Source organism: Abrus precatorius, unplaced genomic scaffold, assembly GCF_003935025.1.
Source record: "Abrus precatorius isolate BTA unplaced genomic scaffold, Abrus_2018 Scaffold7, whole genome shotgun sequence".
NCBI lineage: Eukaryota > Viridiplantae > Streptophyta > Magnoliopsida > Fabales > Fabaceae > Abrus > Abrus precatorius.
In genome coordinates, this window is record NW_020874417.1 from 33826551 (window position 1) to 33851754 (window position 25204).

Below are 25204 nucleotides of genomic sequence, written 5' to 3' on the forward strand. Positions count from 1 at the left end.
CGTTAAGCTTGACACAATCGTCATAACGTTAACATCTATTCCATCTGATTCAATAGCAATTTCCATTTCTCAATTACATGTATAGATGGAACACTACTCTATTTGCAAGTTTTATAACGTTTTACACCCAAGGTATTACAATTTCAAAGAGTCTGGGAGAAAAATCCTGCCACAAAATGCCCAGTTTGGGATGAGGCAGAGGGACAGTATCTGATTCAGCCTGTGTCACAGTTTCAGCCATCATTTGGAGAATCAATGTCCTAACAATAGAATTTTAAAGACTTCAACAATGTTCAACCCTGCATTGCTCGGCTGATTGGTTCTTGGAAGTACTGAAGAGAGATAAAAATAGCTTCCTATTCAAAAAGATGAAAAATTAGTAGTGACTTAATATACATAAATTGACTAGAAAAGATTAAGCAGATATTACCTCTGTTCGAATTGTTCGGCTCCCCTGGTGTGGACATGTATTTAAATATAAATTAAATACATCCTGTGCATTTTTTCCCTGCATTTTTTTAGGGAGTGAAGCAGCAAGAAAATTTATGTTCAGTACATCATAGTTCTTCCTTTGTCTTATGTAAGCTCTAAAAGAGTACATACATTATGAGGATATCCAACATTATTCAATAGTCAATATCTTCTAAATAATTAGTAAATCAAACAGAAACGTAACAGGAAAAGACGTGTACCGAGAGTTTCTGGCAAATTTATGGAATCTCTGATTGGCATTAGTGTCACAATAACAATCACATATATGAATAATTAATTGAACAATGCAATACCTTCAAGTTATCATCTTCTTCAATGCTCTCTTCCAACCCAGCCAGTCCACCAAAGGCAATTAATAGATGTCTATCAATTTAGTGAAACAAACAATTAATAAATCAAGTCAAGTGAAAATATCTTGCATCATCACAACATAATTATTTTAAACCATATTTCAAATTTAGCCAACCAGTGAAGCTCAACATAAGTAAGAAGTTACAGAGAAAAGAGAAAAGAAAGCCTAAACATGGAAATCCTTCATACATCAACCACATTTATGATAATAAGAAACCATTTTCATAACATAGCAAAGAACCCATTCCCAATACACACTGAATTGCATTTCCTGGTCCATATTGGTCCAGACTCCAGATTCCTGTTTCAAGGAAATTTTACAGAAGAAACAAAGTGGTTGACCACTGCCATTGAGACATTGACTTGCAATACCTTTATTGTCATGTGTACTATTGAGGAGCAAGCCAAAGTCTGTAATCCTTCCCCATGTAGACATTAATTGTTTTAGAAATATATAAATAACTAAAAAGAAAACAAATTAGAAGAATAAACTCTTCACTTAGAGCAGCAACCTAAAGAAAGATTTAAAGCAGGACCCAAGCAATTTAACATTAATTGTTTTGCACCTGATGTTATAACAAGAGTACCTGAAAGAAGGTATTTCAAGATCAGATGACTTAATATTCTGACCGTGCTCAGAGGTACCGATTATAAAATCATAGCCACCCTGTCATAAATGGAAAAAAGGGCTCATCAGTATAGTTAGGGTGGAACAAGGAATATTAGAATATGGATATCGCAAGGCAGATTTGTGTGATTGGGAGGTGGGAAGATACCTTGTATGCACAATCCTTAAATACTGAGCTCATATTATGTGCATAACGCACTTGATATCCCCAATATGCTCCTTCTTCCCTAGGCTTAGATGATGAGACAACCTGGCGTGGTAAATCTAGATGAAGTACAGAGCCGCAAATCAGCTTAATTCATATATCCAAGATGTTGAATGAATGTATTTGGCACTAATCTTTTAATAATGCATGGTCACACTTCCTTAGTATTTTCTTTTCCTATATGTAATGTCTTGATTAATAGCTTGATATTTAATCAATGAGCAATGTTCCTTTTCGATTAATAAATCACAATAATTAAATAACTTATCTTAGCAATGCAGGGAAACTATGTACAGCATGCACATGAAGTATTTTAGACATACCAACTGTAAATTTGGACCCAGATTTCTGTTCCTTCTCATTCTAACACATCTATCAAACTCTACCAGTGTGTTAGCACAAGGGATGAAAAAGAATTGATAAGAACAGTGGTAAGTTCACTCACATGAGAGGGGCAATATCTTGCGGAGGCTAGGGAACGACATTATGACAATCAGGACAACAGGAAAGTTCACACAATCAACTATTATACTGTTAATAGCTAATATTGTATGGTACAATTTACATCAAGCAAAGACCATGAAGCATCTTAAGCAGAACTAACTAAAACAGACAAGCAAAGATCAATTAATTACCAGAATCCAAATTGCGGTTGGCACCCATTGCCACAGTGACTCTTATTCCAGGTTCAAGCATTTGGTCAACTATAACATGCTGCATATGTTGTTTACTGAATCAGATCATAAACAAACAAACTGAATCCTACTTAATAGCCATATATTAATTCGATAGAAACTAGTCACAAGTGATTTAATCTATAAAATGTAATTAACAATCAACAAACATTACAACTTGCAAAATAAAATGGAAGAAAAGGAAAGGAAAATGCAAAAGAAACAGGAAATGATGTGATGGTAAACAGGAAAATGCTGTCAGATTCCCATATCTAAACAACTTCATGGCAAACATGAATGAAATGCATTATATATATAAAGAAATCTATGACATGTGAATGCATACCTTAGCTAAACCAACATCAACCAATGTTGGCCCAGAGTTCGTGTCTCTTTCTTTTATTGTGACACCTATGCAGTTATTGCAATATATCAAAACCTTGCCAGAGTAACAATGGAGCATAAACAACAAGATTAATGTTAAAAATGTTTCCACTTTAAAAATTCTTTTTTTATTATTTAAAAAAAGAAAAAAAAGAAATTCAATAAAGTGGATAAGATGTCTTCTTAAAGTCTTACAAAAGGCAACCAATACAAAAAAGATCACCAACCATCAAAATATCTATTAGGGAGAACCAACAATAACCAAGCATTATCCCACCCCAAGGGGTCAAGTAATGGATTAATTGACAACATTGGACTCCATCAATAACCAAACATTCAGTAAAATTGTTTAGAGTAAGGTCTTTTTTAATGATTTCTTCTAAAGTTTTCTTAGGTCTTTGTCTATCCCTTCCAACTAAACTTTCTCAACCCGAGCCTCACTTCTCACACAAGCAAACCACCTTCTAGATAAGTTCTTTCATATTCTCCTTTATTAGGCATCCTATTACAACTATCTTCCAAGTAAATTCATGGCTAATCTTTTCTTTCTTGAAAGTCTGCTCATTTACCTCAGTATTCTTGTCTCTATTGCGTTTTATTTTTTTCCCCATTAGTCCTTCATTGCCTGGCATTCAGTGCATTAAGCATACATAACCGTATGGCTGTTCAGTATACAAATTTCCTATAAGTTTAATATGTACTTTGCAATCCCAAAATTACAACATAGCTTGAACGCTATGTGTGGCTCAAATTAAAGAAGCACAACCAATCCCTGCAGGAACCATATATTTCAAACCCTTCAATATCTTCCAATTACTCTCATGAAAAGCATAATTTCAAGTTAAGAATGGAGAACAGTAGGTTACAGAATTATTACCGATATCCATGAGAAAATAAAACGCAGTTAGAAATCATACCGGCATGCAAAGACATACCTTCTCGATACGGACCCCACTCATGTTTGCGCAAATGGTGGGGAGCATCAAGGGGTGGCAACAGGCCCTGCAAAGTACAACATAAATAACTAAAGTTAAGCATGGATTAACGGTCAACAAAACTAATACACTTCAGAAATGCAAGGAAAGAAGCATGTTAGCGAATTGGTCCAACCACAAATCTTAGGCTGTTATGCATTGGGAAGAGAGCTTTCCTCAAATACTGAGGTGTCTCAAGATACTGCAAGATTCGCATGAGAAAAGCACCACCACTTTCATCATCTGAATTATCCAGCATGGAATCTTTATCAGGGTCACTTTTATTGTCAAACACAACCACCTATGTAAACAAATAACAATCATCCTATATCAGCAAAAAGTTAACAGCAATAATAATAATAATAATAATAATAAAAGCAACATGTGAAACTGTAAACAGCACAGAACATTAGCAACCTCGTTGATTCGAAAAATAGTTGCAGCACGAGCAATTTGACCAGCCAACTGAAAATGGAAAATAACCAAAACAAAAAAGAACATTCAGAATGAGAAGGCAATGAGAAAATGGAAAAATGAATGACCTCTTGAATTGAACAAAGTTCTCTTTTTTAATAATAATAAAAAGTGTTTAGGGTGATCGAAACTTTGGTGATTCCCAGTTATGATAAAGAAGAAGGGAAAGGTACCCGTGTAGCGAGCTCGAGAGTTGGAACGTTGTCAATGATAGAAGCAGGCACCGCTATGGTGACTGTGGGTATCTTCTTTTTCTTCTTCTTCTTCTTCTTAAGCTTCTTCTTACTGTGAGAATCATCACTGTGGCCATTGTCGACGTTCAGATGTGGTTCGGCCTCTGCATCTGCTGTCTGCTTCTTATTCTTCTTCGCCATTTCTATGGCTGGGCCTTCCCTTGCCTTCGATGGTGTTGGAGGGTTTTCGGAGCTCCTAAGCCTCTGTTCACTTTTTACATCACAAGTTGGCACTTTTTTTCTTTTGCTTAATTTTTTACTTTTTGTCATGACTGCTCTAAATCTTTATTTAATAATTATATTTAAATATATTTTTAGTCTTCATGTTTTTATAATTTAAAAAGACATTAAAAAGAATTTTATATATAAAGTAATATCTCAAAAACGTTATCTTTATTGAATTTAAAATATTATATGATTTATGTAATTTTTTATTTCAATCTCTCATTTTTTTTTAATGTTAATATTTTTATCCTTAATAATAGCATGTTAATTAGAAAGTTGTCATGTGTTATTTTGTTTATTAGACCACATCATCGCTAAGTACAAAAAATATTGAATTTGAAAAAAATTATGAACTACAACAAAAATTTCACAAAAATATAAAAATATATATATTTGAAAGTAATTATATAAAAATTATTATTTAAACACTCAAAGGCTGTTTACACTTAGAGTGAGATAAAAATGTATATTAAAAAAATTATGTGATACAATAATAGAAAAATAAAAAATATTAAATAAAAATTGACACTATTTTAGTATTTATAAATCAAAATTTTATCATATTTATTGTATAATTCGGGAACTTAACTGCTATTTTGATTAGGTATTCTTATTATCAAACTCTATAAAAGATATAAAAATCCAGAAATTATATTATTTTAAACAAATTTTTATCAAATAGTAAAATAAATATATCTTCATACATGTTAAAAATATTCAATGATTCGTTGATTAATTTTTAATTTACATAATTTTAATAGTTTTGATCTATGAAGAATAAAATTTAATTTAATAATTAAATTAATAAATTTTAATACTTATAAAAATTATTAAACAGAATAATTTTAATACTTATATTTTTTTATATACTTGAATAAAATTATATATTCGTGTTAATTATACTTATCAAATTTTAGAAAAATTAAATGTTTTAAAAGCACATATACGTTAAAAGTAAAGTTGTCCGGTAAATTGTTCATTAATTTTATATTTATATGATTTTTTTCAAATTTAATTTGTTTAAAAATAATTTAATTCTATATTATATTAACAAAATTCAATATTTATAAAAAAATATTTATTAAGCAAATCAATTATCGTAAAAAAAATATTCTTGAAATTAGCTTAATTTTTGCCTATATATATATATATATATATATATATAATGTTTAAATACAGAGGTATATAATTTATCATCATTATTTCATATTAGGATGGTTATTTAAAATGTTTATTAATTGTTATCAATTACTCATTTTCTGTTATAAATATACATTAATTACCCTTTTGGCTTTTTTACAATTAAAAAATGGTTAAACAAGGACAATTCCTTTCACGAATGAGTACCATTGTTGACGCTTCATGGATTTGTGCCGAATATATTTCTCGAATTATGCTATCAAAATTCAAATACTCTTTGGATATAGTAATAAACCGATATCATTCAAGTACACTAATTTTATGGACCCAAAATAAAAGCATAACCTAATCCATGCAAAATTTAGTTTTGTTAATATAACCAAATGAAACAGCTACTTCACCCCTTCAAATCCTGTGTACTCTTCATGGAATTTCATTGAAAATGATTATGAAAATTATATTTATCTTTTGAGTCCAATGTTTCTTATACCTGCACCCATATCAATGTATTCCAGTGTAGCAATTAACTAATAGCAGTACATAAGAAATAGTAAAACCTTTCAGGGAACAAAATTTCTGTATTAACATTGCTGTAAGCCTATTCCTTAGTCATACTAAGATTCAACTTCACTAGAGAATCTATCTGGCCAAGGAATCGAAATCCAAGAAGATTACAGAGGTATTGTCTTTCGTTCTGAGTGTTTTAGCCTCATTCAATAAGCAATTGGCAATCTTTTCTGCCAAATTCTCTCTATCATTGGAGTATCCCTCTCTCATCTACGCAGTTCAGAAAGCCAAGTGTTAGAATAAGTTGGTGATAAACAGAACAAAGAAAATTAAACTAGAAACAATCATTTTGAACAAGACCTGAAGCACAAGCTGAATTGCCTTCTTCACACAGACAACATCCCATAATCCGTCACTGTGAATTAGCAGCAGATGTTAAACTCAGCAATATTCAACATGGTCCAAAGCAAAATGAAAATGATCACCATAAAATTCTAATATATATATATATGCCGGAGACTGAATTATTTGGGGAATAAAGCACCGTGGTTTGAATTTGGCAACACAAAGTCGGTTAATTGATCAAGTATTGTAGAAGGAGAAGTATCCCAAGACAGTACAATGGTATCCAGAAGGTATATTTTGCTACGAAAAACTATAAAAGCACACAATGTAAACAAAATTACCTAGCTAGAATGGCAAAGGCCCTGCTTGCTTGATCAATATGCACAACTTCACTGATAAAAGGCTCTGAACTGAACCGTGGATCCTGCTGTTTCAGGAATTTGTCCCCAAGCATCCTTGCAAGATTTATACCTGCATCATCAGTGTGAGAATCAGAATTGGCAATTGCCAAGTCAATGTTGTAAATCCGAAAGTGGTTATTCTTTTGTTGAATGACAGGAAGTTTTTTATCCTTCATACCATATAGACGTGTTTCCCCATCTTTCAACGGTTCACCTGTCTTTTCAATTCTGAGTCTTTCTGAATCATTTGTTAATTTATGATCTTCTGTCATCATGATTTGCTTCTCATCAACACTACCAAAAATCAATTTTTATGAGTTTCAAAAGGGCATTAAAGTATAGTCAGAAGAATTCCAGTCCACTAGCAAATAAAACCCCATAAACCACATTGAAGTCAATAGCTACAATAATAATCACCCATGTATAACTAGAGTACGAGACAAGTATTAGTATAATTGAAGCATACAAGTTGATCTGCAAAATGCTGCAAAAACTAGACAAAATTACAGAACACCATGCCACTAGAAGAGTCTAACACTGTCTTCATTCACCAAATTTCTCAGCCATCCACCTCGACAATTCCAGAACCATTCTTCAAAAATATTATCCATAACTATAATTCATGAATCTAAACACAATGAGAAAAGTTAAATACCATAAGCCATTATTAACCACATTATTTTTTATCTGATGGCCAGATCCAAAACTCAAACATGCCATGGCAATTCTCAAGCATTATAGTTGATTAAAAAAACAAACCTTATAATACAGGTGGAATCTCCAACATTTGCACATTGTGCAAAAAAATTTCCATCATCATCAGCCCACACCAGAAGCACTGTTGCTGTGCATCCCTGTAAAGTCCTTATCGTTAAATTTTTAAACCAAAAGGTAAGCGGTAAAGCAATCCACAAAGGCAAAAATAGTGTAAACACAGTCAACGGGGAACAAATAATACCTCATAATGGTGATTCATGGATGCTTCTGTTTGAGAAAATGCATCTCGAAGAATATCTGAAGCATCACGGAGTGATAAAACCTTCTCTTGCATTAATGAATTTGATAATATACTGGCAATTATATCTGGAAAAAGTCTGAAAAAAGGATTTAAAAATATAGCAATGTTTCACAGGTTAAAAACTGCAATGATCATGGATAAGTAAATAAAGTAGCCGAGGCTAGCTTTTGCCCGAAAAAGTGCAACAATAACAGAATTTAGAATAGAAATAATTTTCAGAAATTTTTCCTTTTACAGGCCCATGTTTTTCTTTGCAAGTAGCAATACACTTGACATGAATCAAAATATAAATTTTTCTAGAAAAACAGCAGACAACAAACATTGCAGACCTCAGGCAGAAAATACTAACTTGCTAGCAGCCTTGGCAGCCCCATCTCCACCATGCCCATCACAAATGCCAAACAGTCCAAACTGCATGAAAATCAGGAACATAGGTGGGTTACATCAGGTCCCTCTGAAAAGTGCAAAATAAAACAATACAAGAAATCTTGATTGAAAAAGCACTAGGAATGAGTCCCAAACCTGATTCAGCGCAGGTAGAGGCCATTGATAATAGCAAACATCTTCCATAGTCAATTTTTTTCGGCCTCGATGCAAAGCCATGGGATCTGATGCCATACCCACTCCAAAGGGAATGTGCTGCTGATTTTGTGGAGTAATATGAACCTGCCATAGATTATAATTACAGAAGATTATATAGGTATGTTTAAAAAGAAGCATGACAAAATTTAATCATTGCAATAAATTTTGTTTACCACAGTAGCATTTTCATTCCAAGCATCCCTGAGCAGATGTTAACAATATAGAGCCAAACACATAAAATAAATGGACAATTAAAATTTACACCAACAACAGAGACTTCCGTGAAAACTCATAGAGAACAATTTTTTGACCAAACAAATCATTTCTAGATCAGGGTAGGAAATTGAAAGGATAAAAGCTACATTTTCAAATCAACATAGTTGAAATCATTTTCTAAACATGAAAGTAAGACTTCTAATCAATATATCTAAATGTAAACAGAGATTCTGTTTTGTAAAAGTAAGTTGTCCTCCCACATCTGATTTCAGGACAAAGGACAGGTATTTATTGGCATTCAAATACATTTCTAAACAAAATCTTTCTAAGTTAAAATGACATAACAAATAGAAAAATATTCTTTAGATAGTGGAGAAGAGCAGAAAACAAATTAGTTATTATTACCAATGACAATTCAACCTACAGATAGTCAAACAGCCAAACCATGCATTCAGAGATAAGCTTTGCATCAACAATAATCAAAACATTAAAATAAGGAATCAATTTTCAAAGACATTTAAGCATAATACTTACAATTACTCTTGATGTTGTTCCAAGTGTTATGATATCCCCATTAGTAAGATCCATTGGATCACCCCAATGCCTGCTTTCAGTGTCTTCATGGTTGATTGGCCGAGAATTCAAAAGTGTTCCATTTAGGCTACCCATATCTACCAACTCCCATTTCATTTTCTGAAAATTCAATTTAAAAATAATTATTGTATAGCACTTATCTTGAAAACTCCAAATGGAAGTCTCTAAGAATAGAAAGAGGTTTACGTCCAAATTCCACTTTATTTGAGCATGCTTTCCTGACACTTCTGAATCTTTTATCAACAAATCACTTGGAGGAACTCTTCCCAAGGTCAATGGTAGATCAGAAGGATTTGTTGACTGTACAGAACAATGAAGTCCCCGAGAAGGACCATCGATAACTTCCAGGGTGAGGCAACATCCTGTACTTCTAACAGGAGGATATGATGACATGTTTCATACATTTAGCCAATGCACATACAGAGTAAAAAACACTTAATGAAAAGAGTTAAGAAAGTACTTTGATCTAAGATATCACTTTGCACAATGTCTTGCAGTCTATCATTTTCAATGCTTTCTCTAGTATGCTTTTGAATTTCTGCTAACTGGGCTGGGGACAGCTTAAGTGTTTGACCAACAGAAACATCTTCTGAAGGATCACAAATTACATCTGAAACCAAAATATCACCGGGAAATAGTTACAAAACAATATTACAAATTTGCCAGGCAGCATATTCTAATAGGAGGAAACAGCAATGTTGAAAGAGGATCAGAGTACCTTGAGACACATTAGAAGAAAAAGGCACAGCAGGAAGCCTTTGCTTATTAACAAGTCCATGGGTTGGAGGCAAGTGCAGATTACTTTCATTCGGGTAGCTGGCACCCTCAATATCATAATGTCGAGGCAATTCAGCACTCTGATTATGTGACACATTTATATCTTCCGCAACAAGGGGCCTCTCCAGCTCACCATCCTACAAAAGCAGGATTCATGAGGGTCAAGAACCTAATCTCAGTTGACATATCATAATTCATAACAAATTCAGCAGGCATAGAATACTATTCTTGAAAGTAACACAAAAATCTTTGGACTACTTAAATGATGTAAAGGAGTACTCCAATGGCCAGCAATGTTTAGCCCACACAATGCATGTAGGTGAGACGTATGTCAAATTCTTGAAAGGAAAAGCACAAGATTTGAAAAACTGTAACAGGTTAAGGACATGAATTTAGCTGTTTAAGACAATCTTTAAACAGAGAAGCGAATCGAACCATCTTACATTGATCATATACCAGAACAGAGATAATTTGGTTCCTTCAAATACATAACTACAAGAACACGTGCAAGTCACTGACAAATGACAACACAACAAAATCTTGACAATACTTCACAGAAACCAAAATTGAAATCAACAATTGGCTCCTAATTCTAGACCCTAGAACAAAACACGTTTAGAATGATTGTCACCAAGATCACAACCGGAGACAAATCGCTTCTTTTTTAAAAGAAATTTTTAATCTGTTTCCAGTTTTAATAAAATTGGTACTGATTCTATTTTTAAATAAATAATTTTAAAATGTTTTGTTTCCCTACGCCATTGCGGTGGTGACAAAGATTACTTCGATAAGTTAGTGATAACTAAGAGAGCATTATTGATTGCCCATAAAGTGTAAGGAATGAATACTCAGTTATCGAAGGGAATGGAAAAAAATGAAAATTGATTGAAAAAATTCAATGGGGTTAGAAGAGAACCTTGATGGAGGAGTGGGAAGGGGAAGCGAAAAAGAAGCGCCATGGTTTGCAGGCAAAGAAGATAAGAATGATGACAAGAAGAAGCATAAGGAGAAGAAAGAGAGTCAGCATGCTCTCTTCCATCGCCATCTTCTTCTTCGTTCTCTCTCTCTCTCTCTCTCTCTCTACACTGATTGAGTTTCCCTTTTCGCCAACCTCGTTTTGAAATGGCCTCGGTCTCTGTTTTTTAGTTTTTCTTTGTTCCTTCATTTTGTTTTCTTTTCATTTTTCCTCTGATACTGATATTATTATTATTACATCGAAATTTACTATTCGTTTACACTCTAATTTTTTTTTATCTTATTACCATGCAGTGCAAATGCATTATTAATTGTATTTGGAACATAGAGTTTATTTAAATTTATAAAAATAATGTTTAATTTTTATGTGTTCTTTTAATTTATAATTAATAAGTTTTATGAAAATATTAAAATAAATTCTTTAATTTATTTTAATCTATTTGTTATAAAAATACAAATGATTATTGAATAAATCATACTAATAACATAAATATCTTTCTTTTCATTTGAATTGATGATTTAACTTTGAGGAACTTTACAATAATATCTTTTGTACGGACAACATTGCACTCTACAGTTTATATTTTAAAAAATATCTGATTTTAGGATTACGGTTATTGGTTGGTTGTAAAATTATAATTATTCTGGAGAATTTTTATGTGAATATATTTATTTTCTTGATAACATTGTTTCCTATTCAGATAACAATATAGATGTACAATAGCAAGTTGTATGGATAAAGTTTCTTCGACAAATAATAATGATTAAAAGTTCAATTACTTTCAAATTTAAGATGACAAATTTTATAACGAGTTATTGATAAAAATCCATTTTACATAAAGTTAGTTTCTGTACCAAACTAATGCCAGCAAGCATGTGTGTGCATGTGAGATCCAAGAATCACTGCGGATGCCATTGCCGATATTTGAGATATTATTTTTTTAGATGTTCCATTTCATATTTTATTTTATTTTATTTGTCTTAGTTATTAAGGACTAGGTAATGAATTAACAGTTAATTAAAAATACATAAAAAAAAGTATGGTAGATGTATATTTAATGATATTTTTATAATTTTTTTTATTTCTTAATTAGTGTCATGTACCTGATTTTTTTTTTTTGGGTCAACTTATAGTAAACTGGTTGTTTAGTTACGGGCTTTTTATTGGGTCAAAAGTTTCTGGGCTTTTGGACATGTATTTATTGTTTGGTGGGACTTGTCTTCTCTCAAACCAAACAAATCTTAAACCCAAATACTAAATAGGCCTAGTCATATTCAGTAAACAAAATTTAATATTGAAAAATAAAATTAATAGTTGAAAAAAATTAAACCAAAATGTTATAAGTACATTGTTATTTTATAGCATTAACTTAATTCCAAGCACGTACACAAGTTGTATTGACATTATTTATTAATTGCTTGTTTTTAATTAAATTAGCATCTCGGGAGTAATTTATAAATATATTTTAGAAAAAAAAAAAAAACCCCTTAGCTTTTTATGATTTGGTCTCTTCTTGTATAAAAAAGTCTTATATATCTTTATTTTCTTCATTGGTAGACGCCATTGCTCTTCCCTTTACATTTTCAAAATTAATAAAATAAATTAAGTAAAATTATAATAATTTTAATGTCTTTTTATTAATCTAAATTTCTATAGGCCATGTTTGCATTGAAAATTAATTTGTATAGAAATTAACTAACCAAACTGCAAATTTTTGGACACTCACAAGTCAACATAAGTTAAACTCCCACATTATCATAGGGCATGTTTAAAGGATGTTAAAAGTTTTTAAACTCAAATTTAAGAATGCATGTAAATGTAATTTAAAATTTAAGTAAACATGTTTGACAATTTTATAATGTATTTTTTTAATATTACATTTGAATTAATATAATAAATTATAATTTATGTGTTTTAGTTAAAAATTTATGCTTTTTTAAACACATATAACTCGCATTACTTTAAAGTTACTTTTACGTTCGAGAAAACATTTAGTTGCTGCCATCACCCATCACCTTGTACTATTATCAACACCACCACTTTTATTGCTATCCTAATCGTTTTTACTATTCATCATTAAGTCTGGTGTTGCCTCAACAATCCAATATAACCAATATTATTATACGCTTTGAATTCAAAGCATTCAGATTAGCAATCCATCAACATATAAACAATCTAAATGTCTACAAAAAATGTAAACATACGTAATCCATCAACATGTTTACTAATTTTTTATACTTCCATCAACATTAAATATCAGAAAAATGAATGCTTAGCTATGTCCAATGCTTGCACATACTTGTGCAGAACATTAAGTATTTATTGATTCATTGTGACAGTTGTTAAATTGTTGTCCTAGTCAGCCCAGTTCCTAATTAAGGTTGATTGCTACGTTAATTCACGTCACACACGAAGTAGATTAACATTATTTTTTTCTTTTTTGAAAGTTTCTTATTTTATTTTATTGGATACATAAGCATCCATCTAAATTTTTACACCATCTTTTTTATTAATAAGTAAGGAAAACACATAATGTAACGTATTTTTCACTTTCTAACTTTATTTTCCTAATTGAAAAAAGTAGCAGCATGGATGATGTATTAATATAAGCAATGTTCACAAGTATATATCTATGTGTGAGTCGGCTGATTTTGTTGCTTATGAGATTGTGACTTATTGGATTCAGAATAGCGCTTACATCAAACTACATATTCTTGAAGATAGTTTGCATAGTCATTTTCATCAACAATATATGAATTAAGTACTTCATGACTTCATCAATTCCCTTGAGCATTATATTGATGAGCATTTGCTTTTTAGTGTTTTCCTTTTCTTTTTAGACTCTAAAGGAATTGATGTGGTCACTGTTAAACTAAGAAAATATATAAAAAAAAAAGGAAATATAAGTGTGAAGGACACAAATCAAGATGCCTCATTAATATCATCTTCATACCGACAAGTAATTTAACAAAATTTAAGTGAAATTCTTTAAGTATTTAATCTTTAAATATAATTTACATGATTTGAAATTGCTTTTATAAAATAAATTTAATTTAAAGTTTACACTTATCCTTTTTCTATTTGAGTTCTGTATGATGTGTTTGGGTGGTGTGGAATATTGTGATTTTCTACATTTTCTTGACTTGATTAAGGGGAAATCTAGGAATTGATTCTTAGTCAAAACAAGGAGACTTGTATTTCCCTTTTTAACTGTTATACGAGTCTTTTGTATTGTTCAAGTCAATTTTGATTCATTCTTTTTCTGGAACCTTTATAAATTGGTTAGAGTATACCTTTTATTCCCTTATTCAAAAATTATTTCGTCATACTAATCAGTGTTATTAACTTTTTTTAATTATTTTAAAATGCAGATAATTTAAAAAAAAGAAAATATATAAGAAAACTTCAACCTTTGATTATTATACATAATATTGTTTAAGTTCAATAGTAAGCATCTAAGAATATTACGCCAGACCTTTGAAAATATTATTTACGATTGTATATGTATACGTGCATTTAGGTAGCAATTTAACTCAGCACAAGAAATTTATATCATAAATTTGTTCGTAAAATTTATTAACATAAAAATAGTTTATTTTGATAAATAATATAAAGTAGATTATTAAAATATATATATATATATATATATATATATATATATATATATATATATATAAATCATAGACTATTTTCACTAACTTTTTGAAAATTCTTCTCTAGATGCACCAAAAATGTGAGATTTGACTTCCATAATGTAAATGTAATTACTTGATGACATGAAAGCTTTGAAAATAACTTAACGATATAAAAAGCAGTATAGGTTTCGAGTGCCCAAATTAGGTATGGATACGTAATCCTATTCAATTTGGTATTGATATGAATTTTGTTCTTACAATATTTTATGTAATAAAAAGAAACATGACAAGAAAAGAGAGAAAAGTGTAAAAATATTTCAGAACAATATTGGCACAAGTGCGGTATTGATATAACTGTATGTCATCCACTGATACAAAATGAAGGGCGACTTAGGGTTCTCCCTCTACCTAAAGAAAGACCCACCGAATTAGATTCACTCAAATAGTTCAACTTTTCCTTTTCTCTCCTTCCGTGGCTTTTTCAGAATAGATCCAAAATCCAAACCATTGGTTTCGCGGCAAGGCAACTGTATCAGCACGTTGAAATATATATATATATATATATATATATATATATATATATATTGTATCAACAACTTTATAAATTGAAAAAACATTAAATTTAGACTATAAATATAAATTATCAACGTTAAAGTTGTAGTCACGCTTAAAAAAGTTACGTTTATTGTTTTTAATCTTAATTATTTAAATAAAATTTAAACTTTTTCTCTTATTAATTTTATTCGATCTCACAATATTTAAGTGTTTTCGTCTGAATTATTTCCTATATTTATACATGTATGTGTTTGCATCGAAGTGTATATTTTATAAAAATAAATTATATAATTATTCATGAATAGTTAAAAATTAATTAATAATAGGGAAAAATTAAAAAATTTAAATTACTGGGGAACAAACATTTAAAGTCAAACATTGAAGCAATTTGGATGATTATAATAATTTTACAAAATAAATACTAGGAGCAAATATTGAATTAATTGAGTGACATTAAAATAATATTATCAAACTTTTGGGAATAATTTATATAAATAATACACATTATAAAAAATGAAAAACCTTATGAGACAGCTATTTCTATAAGGGACAATATAAATTCATCCTGATTGGTGGTAATATAATTATTTTAAAAAATTATATGTATTTTTTAATTTTAAACAATTGAAATATAATTTAATAATTTATAAGTTCAATGATATAATTTTCATAGCTTTTTTTTTCTTACCATTTTTTAAAAAAAATTTCTGTATCGCATCACGTATCATATATATATTATTTTTATCTCTCTTTTACTTGCACCCAAACAACAACACCCTTTAAAAAGTGCCAATATATCATCACCCACGTAAATTCAAAATATAAACATATATAAATCTCCTCTTAGCGACCAGATGCGAAACTTCAGGAAAGATGCTGTATTGATCAAAGCAAATAGCTGCTTTTGTGACAAAAAAAAAAGTAATGGTTATTCGAATTATGCTAATGTCTAAGGATGAAAGGCAAGGCAGGTATGTGAATTGTGTTGTGTCATCAAAAATGCATGTAAAGCTGCTATATAGCCAACTTGCAACATAGCACAAATATTCCTTGGAAATTGGGAGATAAGCTTTTCAACGTAACTACACCTTAGTATTCCATACGTACATTGAACTAGAGAACCGTCCTATATCGCACCAACTTTTAAGACGTTACTAGGTGATCTGAACTCGTGGCAAAGTGTTTGGCTCGTACTTAACTCCTAAGTTTAACTCGTTGAGTGCCTTTTTAAAAAAAATGTGTAATGTGATATCATACTACTCAATATTATAGCTTAAAATTTTAATTTGCAGATGCTGATGATTGTTGTCATTGCAATTTCCCGTGTTCTTCTTAACTTGTATATACGCATGGCAGTATTGGGAATGGTTTATCTTTCATACAAGATTTATTGGACAAATATTCATGAGAGAAAGAGAGAGGAGACTTCACATTGTGTAATCACTAGAATTTCCTTCAATATATAAACATCAATTCCAACTAATCCCAAGAATTAATAAAACAAACAGTTACTGTTGCACGGGTGTGGCAAACTAGATGAACTCTTGCAAAATAGAATATTTGGCTGATATTTATATATGCTTCTCTTCTTTATTACCGTCGTTTTGTGCCCCACTTGTAAGCTCAAATGCAGGAACTCCTAACGATTGAACATATATATACCAAGATTCTAATAAATATATTTAACACTATAGTAGAAGTAACATGTACTAATTAATGATACATGTGTGCTAGTTGACACAAAGCTAATTAAAACTGAATACTAGCTGTTGTGCAGTGCTTAGTCACTCTGTAAAGATACATGATCTTTAATTATGATATTTATAAACCTGTTTCAAGGGCTCGATGTACACATGCAATTAGCAATTTGATCAATGGCCATTAGTTGGTTGACATGTTTGCATGGTTTACGTAGCAATCTCACTATCTTGTTAAGTTGAAAAGGTGTAGACTTAAACAAACTATAATTATTGTAAAGGTGACACTCACACATGGTCAAAAAGGTAGGTAGGGGAAAAATTTTGGCCTTTGTTTCCTTGCTTGTTTAAGTGAAGCGATGTACTCATGGATTCTCTTGCATTCCCAATAAAGCTCCTATTATTAAAGATGATAGATTTATGGTGAAACAATTTGAAAGTATAGCCAACCTTAGGCTTCACTTAAATCTTAATTAAGTCCAAAAGGACATGACGTACTTTGTTAAAGATTCTCCATTACAAAAAACAAGATTAAAGAACATGCATTTACATATGGATTCTGATGCAAATATCATACTTTCTCTCTCTAATCAAGTTGTCATACCTAGCTGCCTGTCTATGGTTTGAGCCTTTAACAGGAAAAACAAAGAGACCCAAATTGCACTGAGATACGAAATTTAACCCTCTTTTTCCTTTTTGTTTTTTAACTATAATATTTTGTAACAAATTCTTATAATTAACACTTTTTATAACTATTTTTATTCAATCTCTCTCTATTCTATCATTCATTTATCTTATTTTTTCTTTTTTCTCTCTTTAATTTGTAAAAAAAATTGTACAAATTAAAATAATTTAATTATAAGTTTTGGTATCAAAACATCATGGTCAGAATACAAATGGTTAGTGAGCTTTTAGGTTGGTTTACGCGTTTATGATTCGCGGTGTTTCATACTATGCATGGCAATAAAGCTGACAATTAGTGCACTGTAAGCAAATCAAATTGGGGTGCTGGTATATAAAGATGCTGATGCTTGTATTTAGAGATTCTCCAGTAACGAATCAACGTATGTTAGTTCAGTTTATATAACGTTCTTTCAATACATACTGGGAAGTAGTAGAATTAAAAACGTTCTGGTGGAATATCTGTCACTTTAGTTAGATTTAACTGGTGTAAACTCAACTTTCGAAACTTAAAAGGTTCATGTATATATATACAGTATATATAAAAGCAAGTTTTTATCTCCAACTTTCAATTGCAAAGTTGAATATTAATTTTGACTTAATTTTGTCCTCTACTTCTTTCTTCTTTAATTATAATATATATTATGCAAGTATCATACATATAAATATAAAATAATAAGTTATTTATTTATAATATAATAATTACAATTTTTACTATGATATAAAAAAGTATTATACATTTATTTAAACATAATATAAATTGATTTTTATTTAAAATTTTATACAAGGGAAAGATAATTTTTTAAATATTTTAAATACCTTTATATATATATATATATATATATATATATAAGTAATATGTTTTTATATCATAAAGTTAACTTGATGATTATTTTAAGAATTAAATATTAAATATTAAATAATTTACTAATATAATTTTGACTTATTATCAATTTTTTTTACATTATCAATTAATTAGAATATATAACAAATATAACTTTAAAATGATTATTATAAAAATTAATTATTTTCACTAATATAATCATCTGTAATTAGATAATAGTATAAAAACATGTTATCATCCTAGTAAATTTTACTTAAATTATAATTTATTAATTAAATATATTTTTTAAAGTTAATTAATAATATAAATTATATTTTTATAATAAATTTTCTGATTGCCTGTGTATTTTACCAACTCATATTCTATTGATAAAATTCTACAAGAAACCGTTCCTTAAGTTGAAAAATAAGTTATGTAGTCCCTCGATAAAGATAGTCTTGTAGCAAGGAAGTGTACTTGAGCTAACCTCATATATACTTTAACTCAAAATTAGGAAGACTCTTTATTTTTCTTTTTCGGTCTTCAGGAAGACTTTTCATTTAAAAATCCACACAACTTCAAATAGTAATTTTGCCTTTCCAAATAACTTATGTTAATTCAGTACACACCTTTTGTTATTTAATTTTCTCTGAAATCGTACATATTGCTTAGTTGTGACTAGGTGTTTGATACCAAATGCGACCATATTATGGTAACATGCAAACCCATCACCGTTTCATAGGGAAACCCAAGTACTAACTCTAAATGGAAAGCTAAAAAAAAAAACTATAATTGCGTTTTCTTTCTGGGAATAGGATGCAAAGGTTAGAGCTGTCATGGACTCAATAATTAAACTCAATTCTTAATTCTTATTTAGATTATTCTAATGTCCTATTATGGTTGTCAGTTTTTGACCCATATCTTCCCCACGACACCATCACTCTTCAATTTTTCTGCCTATTCTTTATGGATTGGCAACAGTAATACTGAGCTTTTTCATCTTCTTCTTCTGTTTTTCTTTTGCCTTTTCATATTCGAGCCAAATTAGTCCATTAGCTCTCCCTCTACACCCACATAATGCATGGCAGTTATAAATATACACACAGAAAAGGAATTATTTTAGGTTGAATTATAATGATATAGACTGTATGTGATTTATCCTCTTAAGTTTATTTAAGCAAGTTAAACTTATTTTTATAAAACTAATAAATTTAACATTTTGATTAATATTTTATTTAAATAATTAGGAAATTTATGATAGATTTTATGTTTTTATATATTATTTAAAAATTTAGAAGTCAATTTTAGTTTAAAAAATTGTTAAAATTTTAAAGTGTAGCTTGAAGGATATGATGTTGGAGTTTAATATCGAGAAAGTTTTGAGATTTTTATTTTAGGTGAAATTTAATATTATTTAGTGATTTTTATGCAAAAGAAAGTTTAAAATTATTTGATAAATTTAATTTACGAAAATTTTTTGAGTAAAAACTAAGAATTTAATAGTTTTAACTAAAAAAAAACTTATTTGTAACAATAAAAAAATCATAAATTAAATTTATTGAAAAATAAAAATCATACATTAATTATAATAAATAGATTAAAGGTGTATTAAACTTTTAATTTATACAAATGAATAGATTTTACACTAAATAAAAATAAAAATAAAACAATATATAAATAATAACAACTCACAATTCAGTAATTTTTAAATTTTTATATTGAATACTATATCCAAATTTATTTATATAGTTAATTATGATTTATTAATAAATATCTCCAGATATTTTAACTTTATCGTATGTTGTAAATGAAGATAATATAACTTTATTGTATGTTATAATAATTTACAGGAAATGTATTTTAAATCATCATAAAAATAAATAAAGATGAAACTTTATTTCACTATTATGTCATAATGAATGAAAATAAATAAATAAATTTAAAGAATATGTAATATATTAACTAATTTTATATTTTTAATATTATAATTAGTAAGTAGATCGGTAAATTTATTTTTTACACAAAAATTTCTTTTCCTTTTTAATTTTCTGTTTACATAATGAGAGAAAGCTTTGACTACGTTTCACGTAAATATTTCTCCATTTAAAAAAAAATTAATGACATTATTTTTCTGCCCTTCACTTTCCTATTTTGAATACATTCAAAACAGATATAATTTAAACCAAAAAAAATTGAATCATTTTTCATATTTTACACATAAAAACTATATCGTTGCTTGATTAAAGCTGGCCTTACACAATCTTTTTCTTGCAGTCACAAAGACACACAATCATCATCATAATAATACTAATAATAATAATTCTGAGAAAAGAATATTGTACTCAAGACGTATATAAAACGATTTTATCATGATTCAATCCTAAATTAAACACAAACAAAAAAAATTATAGATATGAGATAATAAAAAATAATTTATATTTATTATATTTATAATATTGAATAATAAAATTACAATTTACGCTCAGTCTTAGATTTGATATTCAATCTCAAATAAAATATTAATACATTATCCAATAATTCAGTATTACAGTTTTTTAAAGAGTTCTGGGATGATCACCTGTGTATATATATACACAGAGGAATGCTAACTCAGTAAAAAGAAAGCTTAACAAGCTAATAAATGATTAATTGTTCAATAATTACTAAGTGGTAGAAACTGAATAAATTTATTTTAGATTACGTAAAACTTAGTATTGCGGGTAGAATCTTAAAACTAAATGCATCTAAATTAACTAAAAAAATAACAATAACACGACGTAATCTTTTATTATTTTATTTGAAGAAAAAAGCAGATCACCTTAAACATAACAAAAATGCAGAGATTATTTATTCATCCATATGCTCAAACAATTTTCAAAGACAGAACCTGGACTTGTTTTGAAAATTTTCGGATTATACAAGCACCAAACTATTATATATATATATTTTAAAGGTTGACAACTGCAACTCCCTTATCTTTTGAAAGTTGAATTTCGAATTAAAGTTTGACTCTTTTTTTATTTTTTAAAATACAACTCTTCTAAAATACATGCATTTTAGAAAATATTAATATTGATCATAAACGATGAAAATTGAAAAACAAATCGATGTGAATGGCACTAAACTTGCATTCAAAGCATGTTGGGGGAGAGCTATGATGAAGGGGTTTGAATTATTTTCACCATCATAGACAGAACATGTCATGCCGCGTAGGACTATGTGTTGTGTACATCCCAGATTTTCAAACCTTAGGCAGAAAATAAAGCCATGGGATCCTGTTTTTATGGCTCCAGATTTTCCCAAAACACAATCATTGGTGCACGTAGCAGGCAGTCTTCCCACCATGTACCAAACACCCCATTTTAGTGAAATGTAAATTTTTTACTGTAAATCGGTAAGATTTTTATTTTTTTCGTTTTGAAAGTTTGAAAAGAGAGAAAAAAAAAAGAAATTTGAAAGATAAGTAAAAAGAAAGGAAACGAGGAAGAAGAGTTAATATAAACTTCAGAATCAATAAAACTTAAAATTTAGGATCATGAGTGTTCATATAAATTATTCTCCTTTCATTTAAATGTCTGAAAATCACATATGTCTAAAATTTTATTTTTAGTTTATAAAGAATAAAAATAATTAATCAGTTACTGGTTTTTTTTTTTTTTTGTTTTCAAAGGCTGTGTGTATGCTGGTGTTTCACTTTATTTTTTATTTTTTTTATTTTTTTTATTTTTTTTATTTTTTTTATTTTTTTATTTTTTACTTTCTTTGAATAAAATACAAATCAGCCTTAATATTGACCCTACATGGTATTACAACCCTAGACAAAACTCTATGGATTGCCATAAAAAACAACTGTTCACAAGATATCACTTTCAAGCAAATATATGTGAGAATCCAATTGTGCTTGGCCTTTTGCTGGCTTTCTTTTGGAAAGGAATGGTAAAAGCAGGTTGTTTTGCAGCCAAATAAAACCGTCATGTCTCTCCCATTTTTCGTTGATTTCCACTTGGATTTTCTACAGAGGTGTTGCTGAAGTGATCAGGTCCCTTGAGGACATGCTTACAACTCCAAATTTGTGCATCCTAAAGATTATGAAAAAGGAAATATGGGAATTTCCATAGAAAATTATTATATATCTTGTGACATCAAATGAGAAACAAAAATACTCTACTACCAACAGGGAGAGGAGATCTTCTAGCTTTTACTTGCCGTACACCTCGTTTTTCTTATTTTTGAAAATTCAGTTTATTTTTAATTTAATTTAGTTCACCTTTTTTTGTGTTGTGTGGTGGGAAAGAATTGAATATTTTCAAGTGGTACAAAAGCACTCCTCCCCCCCTTCCCTACTCAGCACTTTTGGGGTACTACAAATTCATTCCCACCTCCCTCACTTCTTCTCATGCCATTGTCCACTACCAACTCTTTCATTCTCTCCCTCTCTTTGTTACTCGTATCTTTTCGTGGTGCTTCTCTTCACTCCTTACAAACACAAACATAACACCCTTTCCCCAGCCTCCAAGTTTGTTTCCGTTTCAACTTTCTTTAATTATGGCTGCAATTGTGTGTCACGAATTGCAGTCACACCTTGCGTCTCAACTCGTCGAGTCAAGAACACTTAGGCTAAGGTTACCTTCCTCAAAACCATCTCCTTCTCAATCCATTGATTTGGCCTTAAAGTCTTACTTTTGGGATTCAAATATTAAACCCCATGATGAAGAAAACGAGTTCCAAGACAAGGAAAAGTCCATACCCTCCAACCCCAACATGGGTTGTGGGATCTTTTTGGAAGCACTTTCCAACGTCTCACAAAGCACCAAAGAACCATCGCACAAAGAAACCACCTACGTGCACCCTCAACAGAAGCGTTCCTCGTTGCTCCTCAGTTCAGAGAGCCTTGAACTGTGCACGGAGAATCTAGGGAACGAGAGTGGCACTCACATTGCTGAAAACGGCATTGACATGCTCTCTTCACCGAACTGTGCTGGCGGAAATTCGGAGACAAGGGAACAGAGCCAATTTCGTCAACCTTTCGCAGCTAAGAAAGCGAAAACCCAGAATTTTCCACCTCCTTTGACAACGATAAGAGGATCAGAATCTCTCCGTGTAAGGCCCCACCGTGAAGATGGACGGCTAGTGATTCAGGTCACCAAGGTCCCACTCACTTCCTCGTGCTTTCAAGCTGAGAGGAGCCATGGCCGCCTCCGCCTCTGCTTTTTGACAAATCACGCTCCAAGTTTTGACCAGCAAGAAGATGATGACGCAAGAGAAAACGAACCAACAACCAATGACGGGTTAGAAGAAGAATTTGAAAATGAAATGAATGGACAAGCACAATATTTTGAAGAAGAGGAAGAAGAAGGCGACGAACAAGAAAATGACATATTGCAAGAAACAGAGGAGAAAACAGAGCAGGAAACAGAGGAAGAAGGAGATGTTGCATGCGGATGTGAGTGTGAGGTGAGTGACGTTATTAAGGAAAAGTACGAGAGGCTAAGAAGGTGCAAAGAAGGTGGTAAGCATGAAAATAATGAATTGTTGTTAAATTGGAGTGAGCCACGTTGGGTGGCTACTTCCTAAAGTTAACTACGACCATGAGATTTTTGCATCTCTATTAATAAATTTTTTACATTTGTCCTTTTCTCAATTTCCCTTTTTGTTCCTTCCTTTTATGTTTTTTTTTTTTCGTATTTTATGTTGCATAATGAATTCCTTGTGTTTTTCCATAAACTATGGCTCTGGTCGGTAGTTATTATCGTTACTCTGTTTCTGAGACACGCACACTCTAACACGCGCAGAGACACAGTAACACGCTGAAACTCGGATGTGTAATAGTCTTGGATTTTAATTGATTTGATAAGGCACGTTTTGAATGCCCTTGGTTAACCCAGGTTAATTTTTTCATATATTGAGTTGATTCTAAGAATTTGACATAAGCCTATATGCAAGGAGATAAGACAAGGGTGGTTAACTTGTCATAGGTAGTAGAAAAACAAGACGGTGAAAATGATAGAAGTTGGTGCAGGGTGGGTTTGAATGTCAATGTATCAGGGAATCTTATTAAAAGAGACAAAATGCCAAATAGAGAAAAAAAAAAAAAATAGACCCAAAGTTACCATCGTACTGAGGCTAGACCCTTTGAACCAAATATACTTCAATGGACTAGCTTTCTTGCTCTCGATTTCTGTAATTTAGTTTTGTTTTTACTTTTCAAAGCATTTAAAAAAGTTATTATATATATATATATATATATATATATATATATATATATATATGTATGTATGTATGGTATTTGTTAAATATGTGAGATTTTATACCTGAATTTATTCAACAGTAAAATATATTTTAAAAAATTCTAAAATTTACATAAATAATTTTTAACAAGTTAGACCTAAATTTTTTAACATAATATTAAAGTGTGTACAATTTAAATATTAGACTATCCATAAATATTTATTTTTATTAAGTTCTATCGATGCAAATATTCAGTTCTACAAAGATTTTACCTATGTTGATATTTATTTCTGCAAATTTTACATACTAAATGTTTAATTTTAAATGTAAAAAAGTGTATTAAAAGATTCCATATTAGTTAAGAATAGAATCAATTTATTGAGTTAAAA

General features: G+C 30.0%; 3 protein-coding genes across 3 annotated transcripts; 1 reads left to right on the forward strand and 2 right to left on the reverse strand.

The window, feature by feature from the left end:
* Positions 1-11: 11 nt before the first annotated feature.
* Positions 12-4651, reverse strand: LOC113871467 (putative methyltransferase C9orf114). The gene is made up of 11 exons (XM_027508566.1): positions 4356-4651; positions 4126-4173; positions 3845-4009; positions 3670-3736; positions 2697-2761; positions 2312-2390; positions 1620-1735; positions 1431-1510; positions 786-855; positions 431-508; positions 12-356 (listed from the first exon to the last, which is right to left on the reverse strand). Exons 1-11 carry the CDS (start codon positions 4554-4556, stop codon positions 294-296), a joined length of 1032 nt encoding a protein of 343 aa, XP_027364367.1. The 5' UTR covers positions 4557-4651; the 3' UTR covers positions 12-293.
* A 1567-nt stretch (positions 4652-6218) lies between these two features.
* Positions 6219-11317, reverse strand: LOC113872353 (protein phosphatase 2C 70). The gene is made up of 13 exons (XM_027509849.1): positions 11137-11317; positions 10162-10357; positions 9904-10053; positions 9630-9805; positions 9384-9542; positions 8574-8717; positions 8401-8462; positions 7992-8127; positions 7793-7887; positions 7212-7327; positions 6974-7103; positions 6648-6702; positions 6219-6557 (listed from the first exon to the last, which is right to left on the reverse strand). Exons 1-13 carry the CDS (start codon positions 11263-11265, stop codon positions 6420-6422), a joined length of 1686 nt encoding a protein of 561 aa, XP_027365650.1. The 5' UTR covers positions 11266-11317; the 3' UTR covers positions 6219-6419.
* An 11036-nt stretch (positions 11318-22353) lies between these two features.
* On the forward strand, positions 22354-24623 carry LOC113873534 (protein FANTASTIC FOUR 3). The gene has a single exon (XM_027511689.1). The coding sequence runs from the start codon at positions 23133-23135 to the stop codon at positions 24159-24161; it is 1029 nt and encodes a 342-aa protein (XP_027367490.1). The 5' UTR covers positions 22354-23132; the 3' UTR covers positions 24162-24623.
* Positions 24624-25204: the final 581 nt, after the last annotated feature.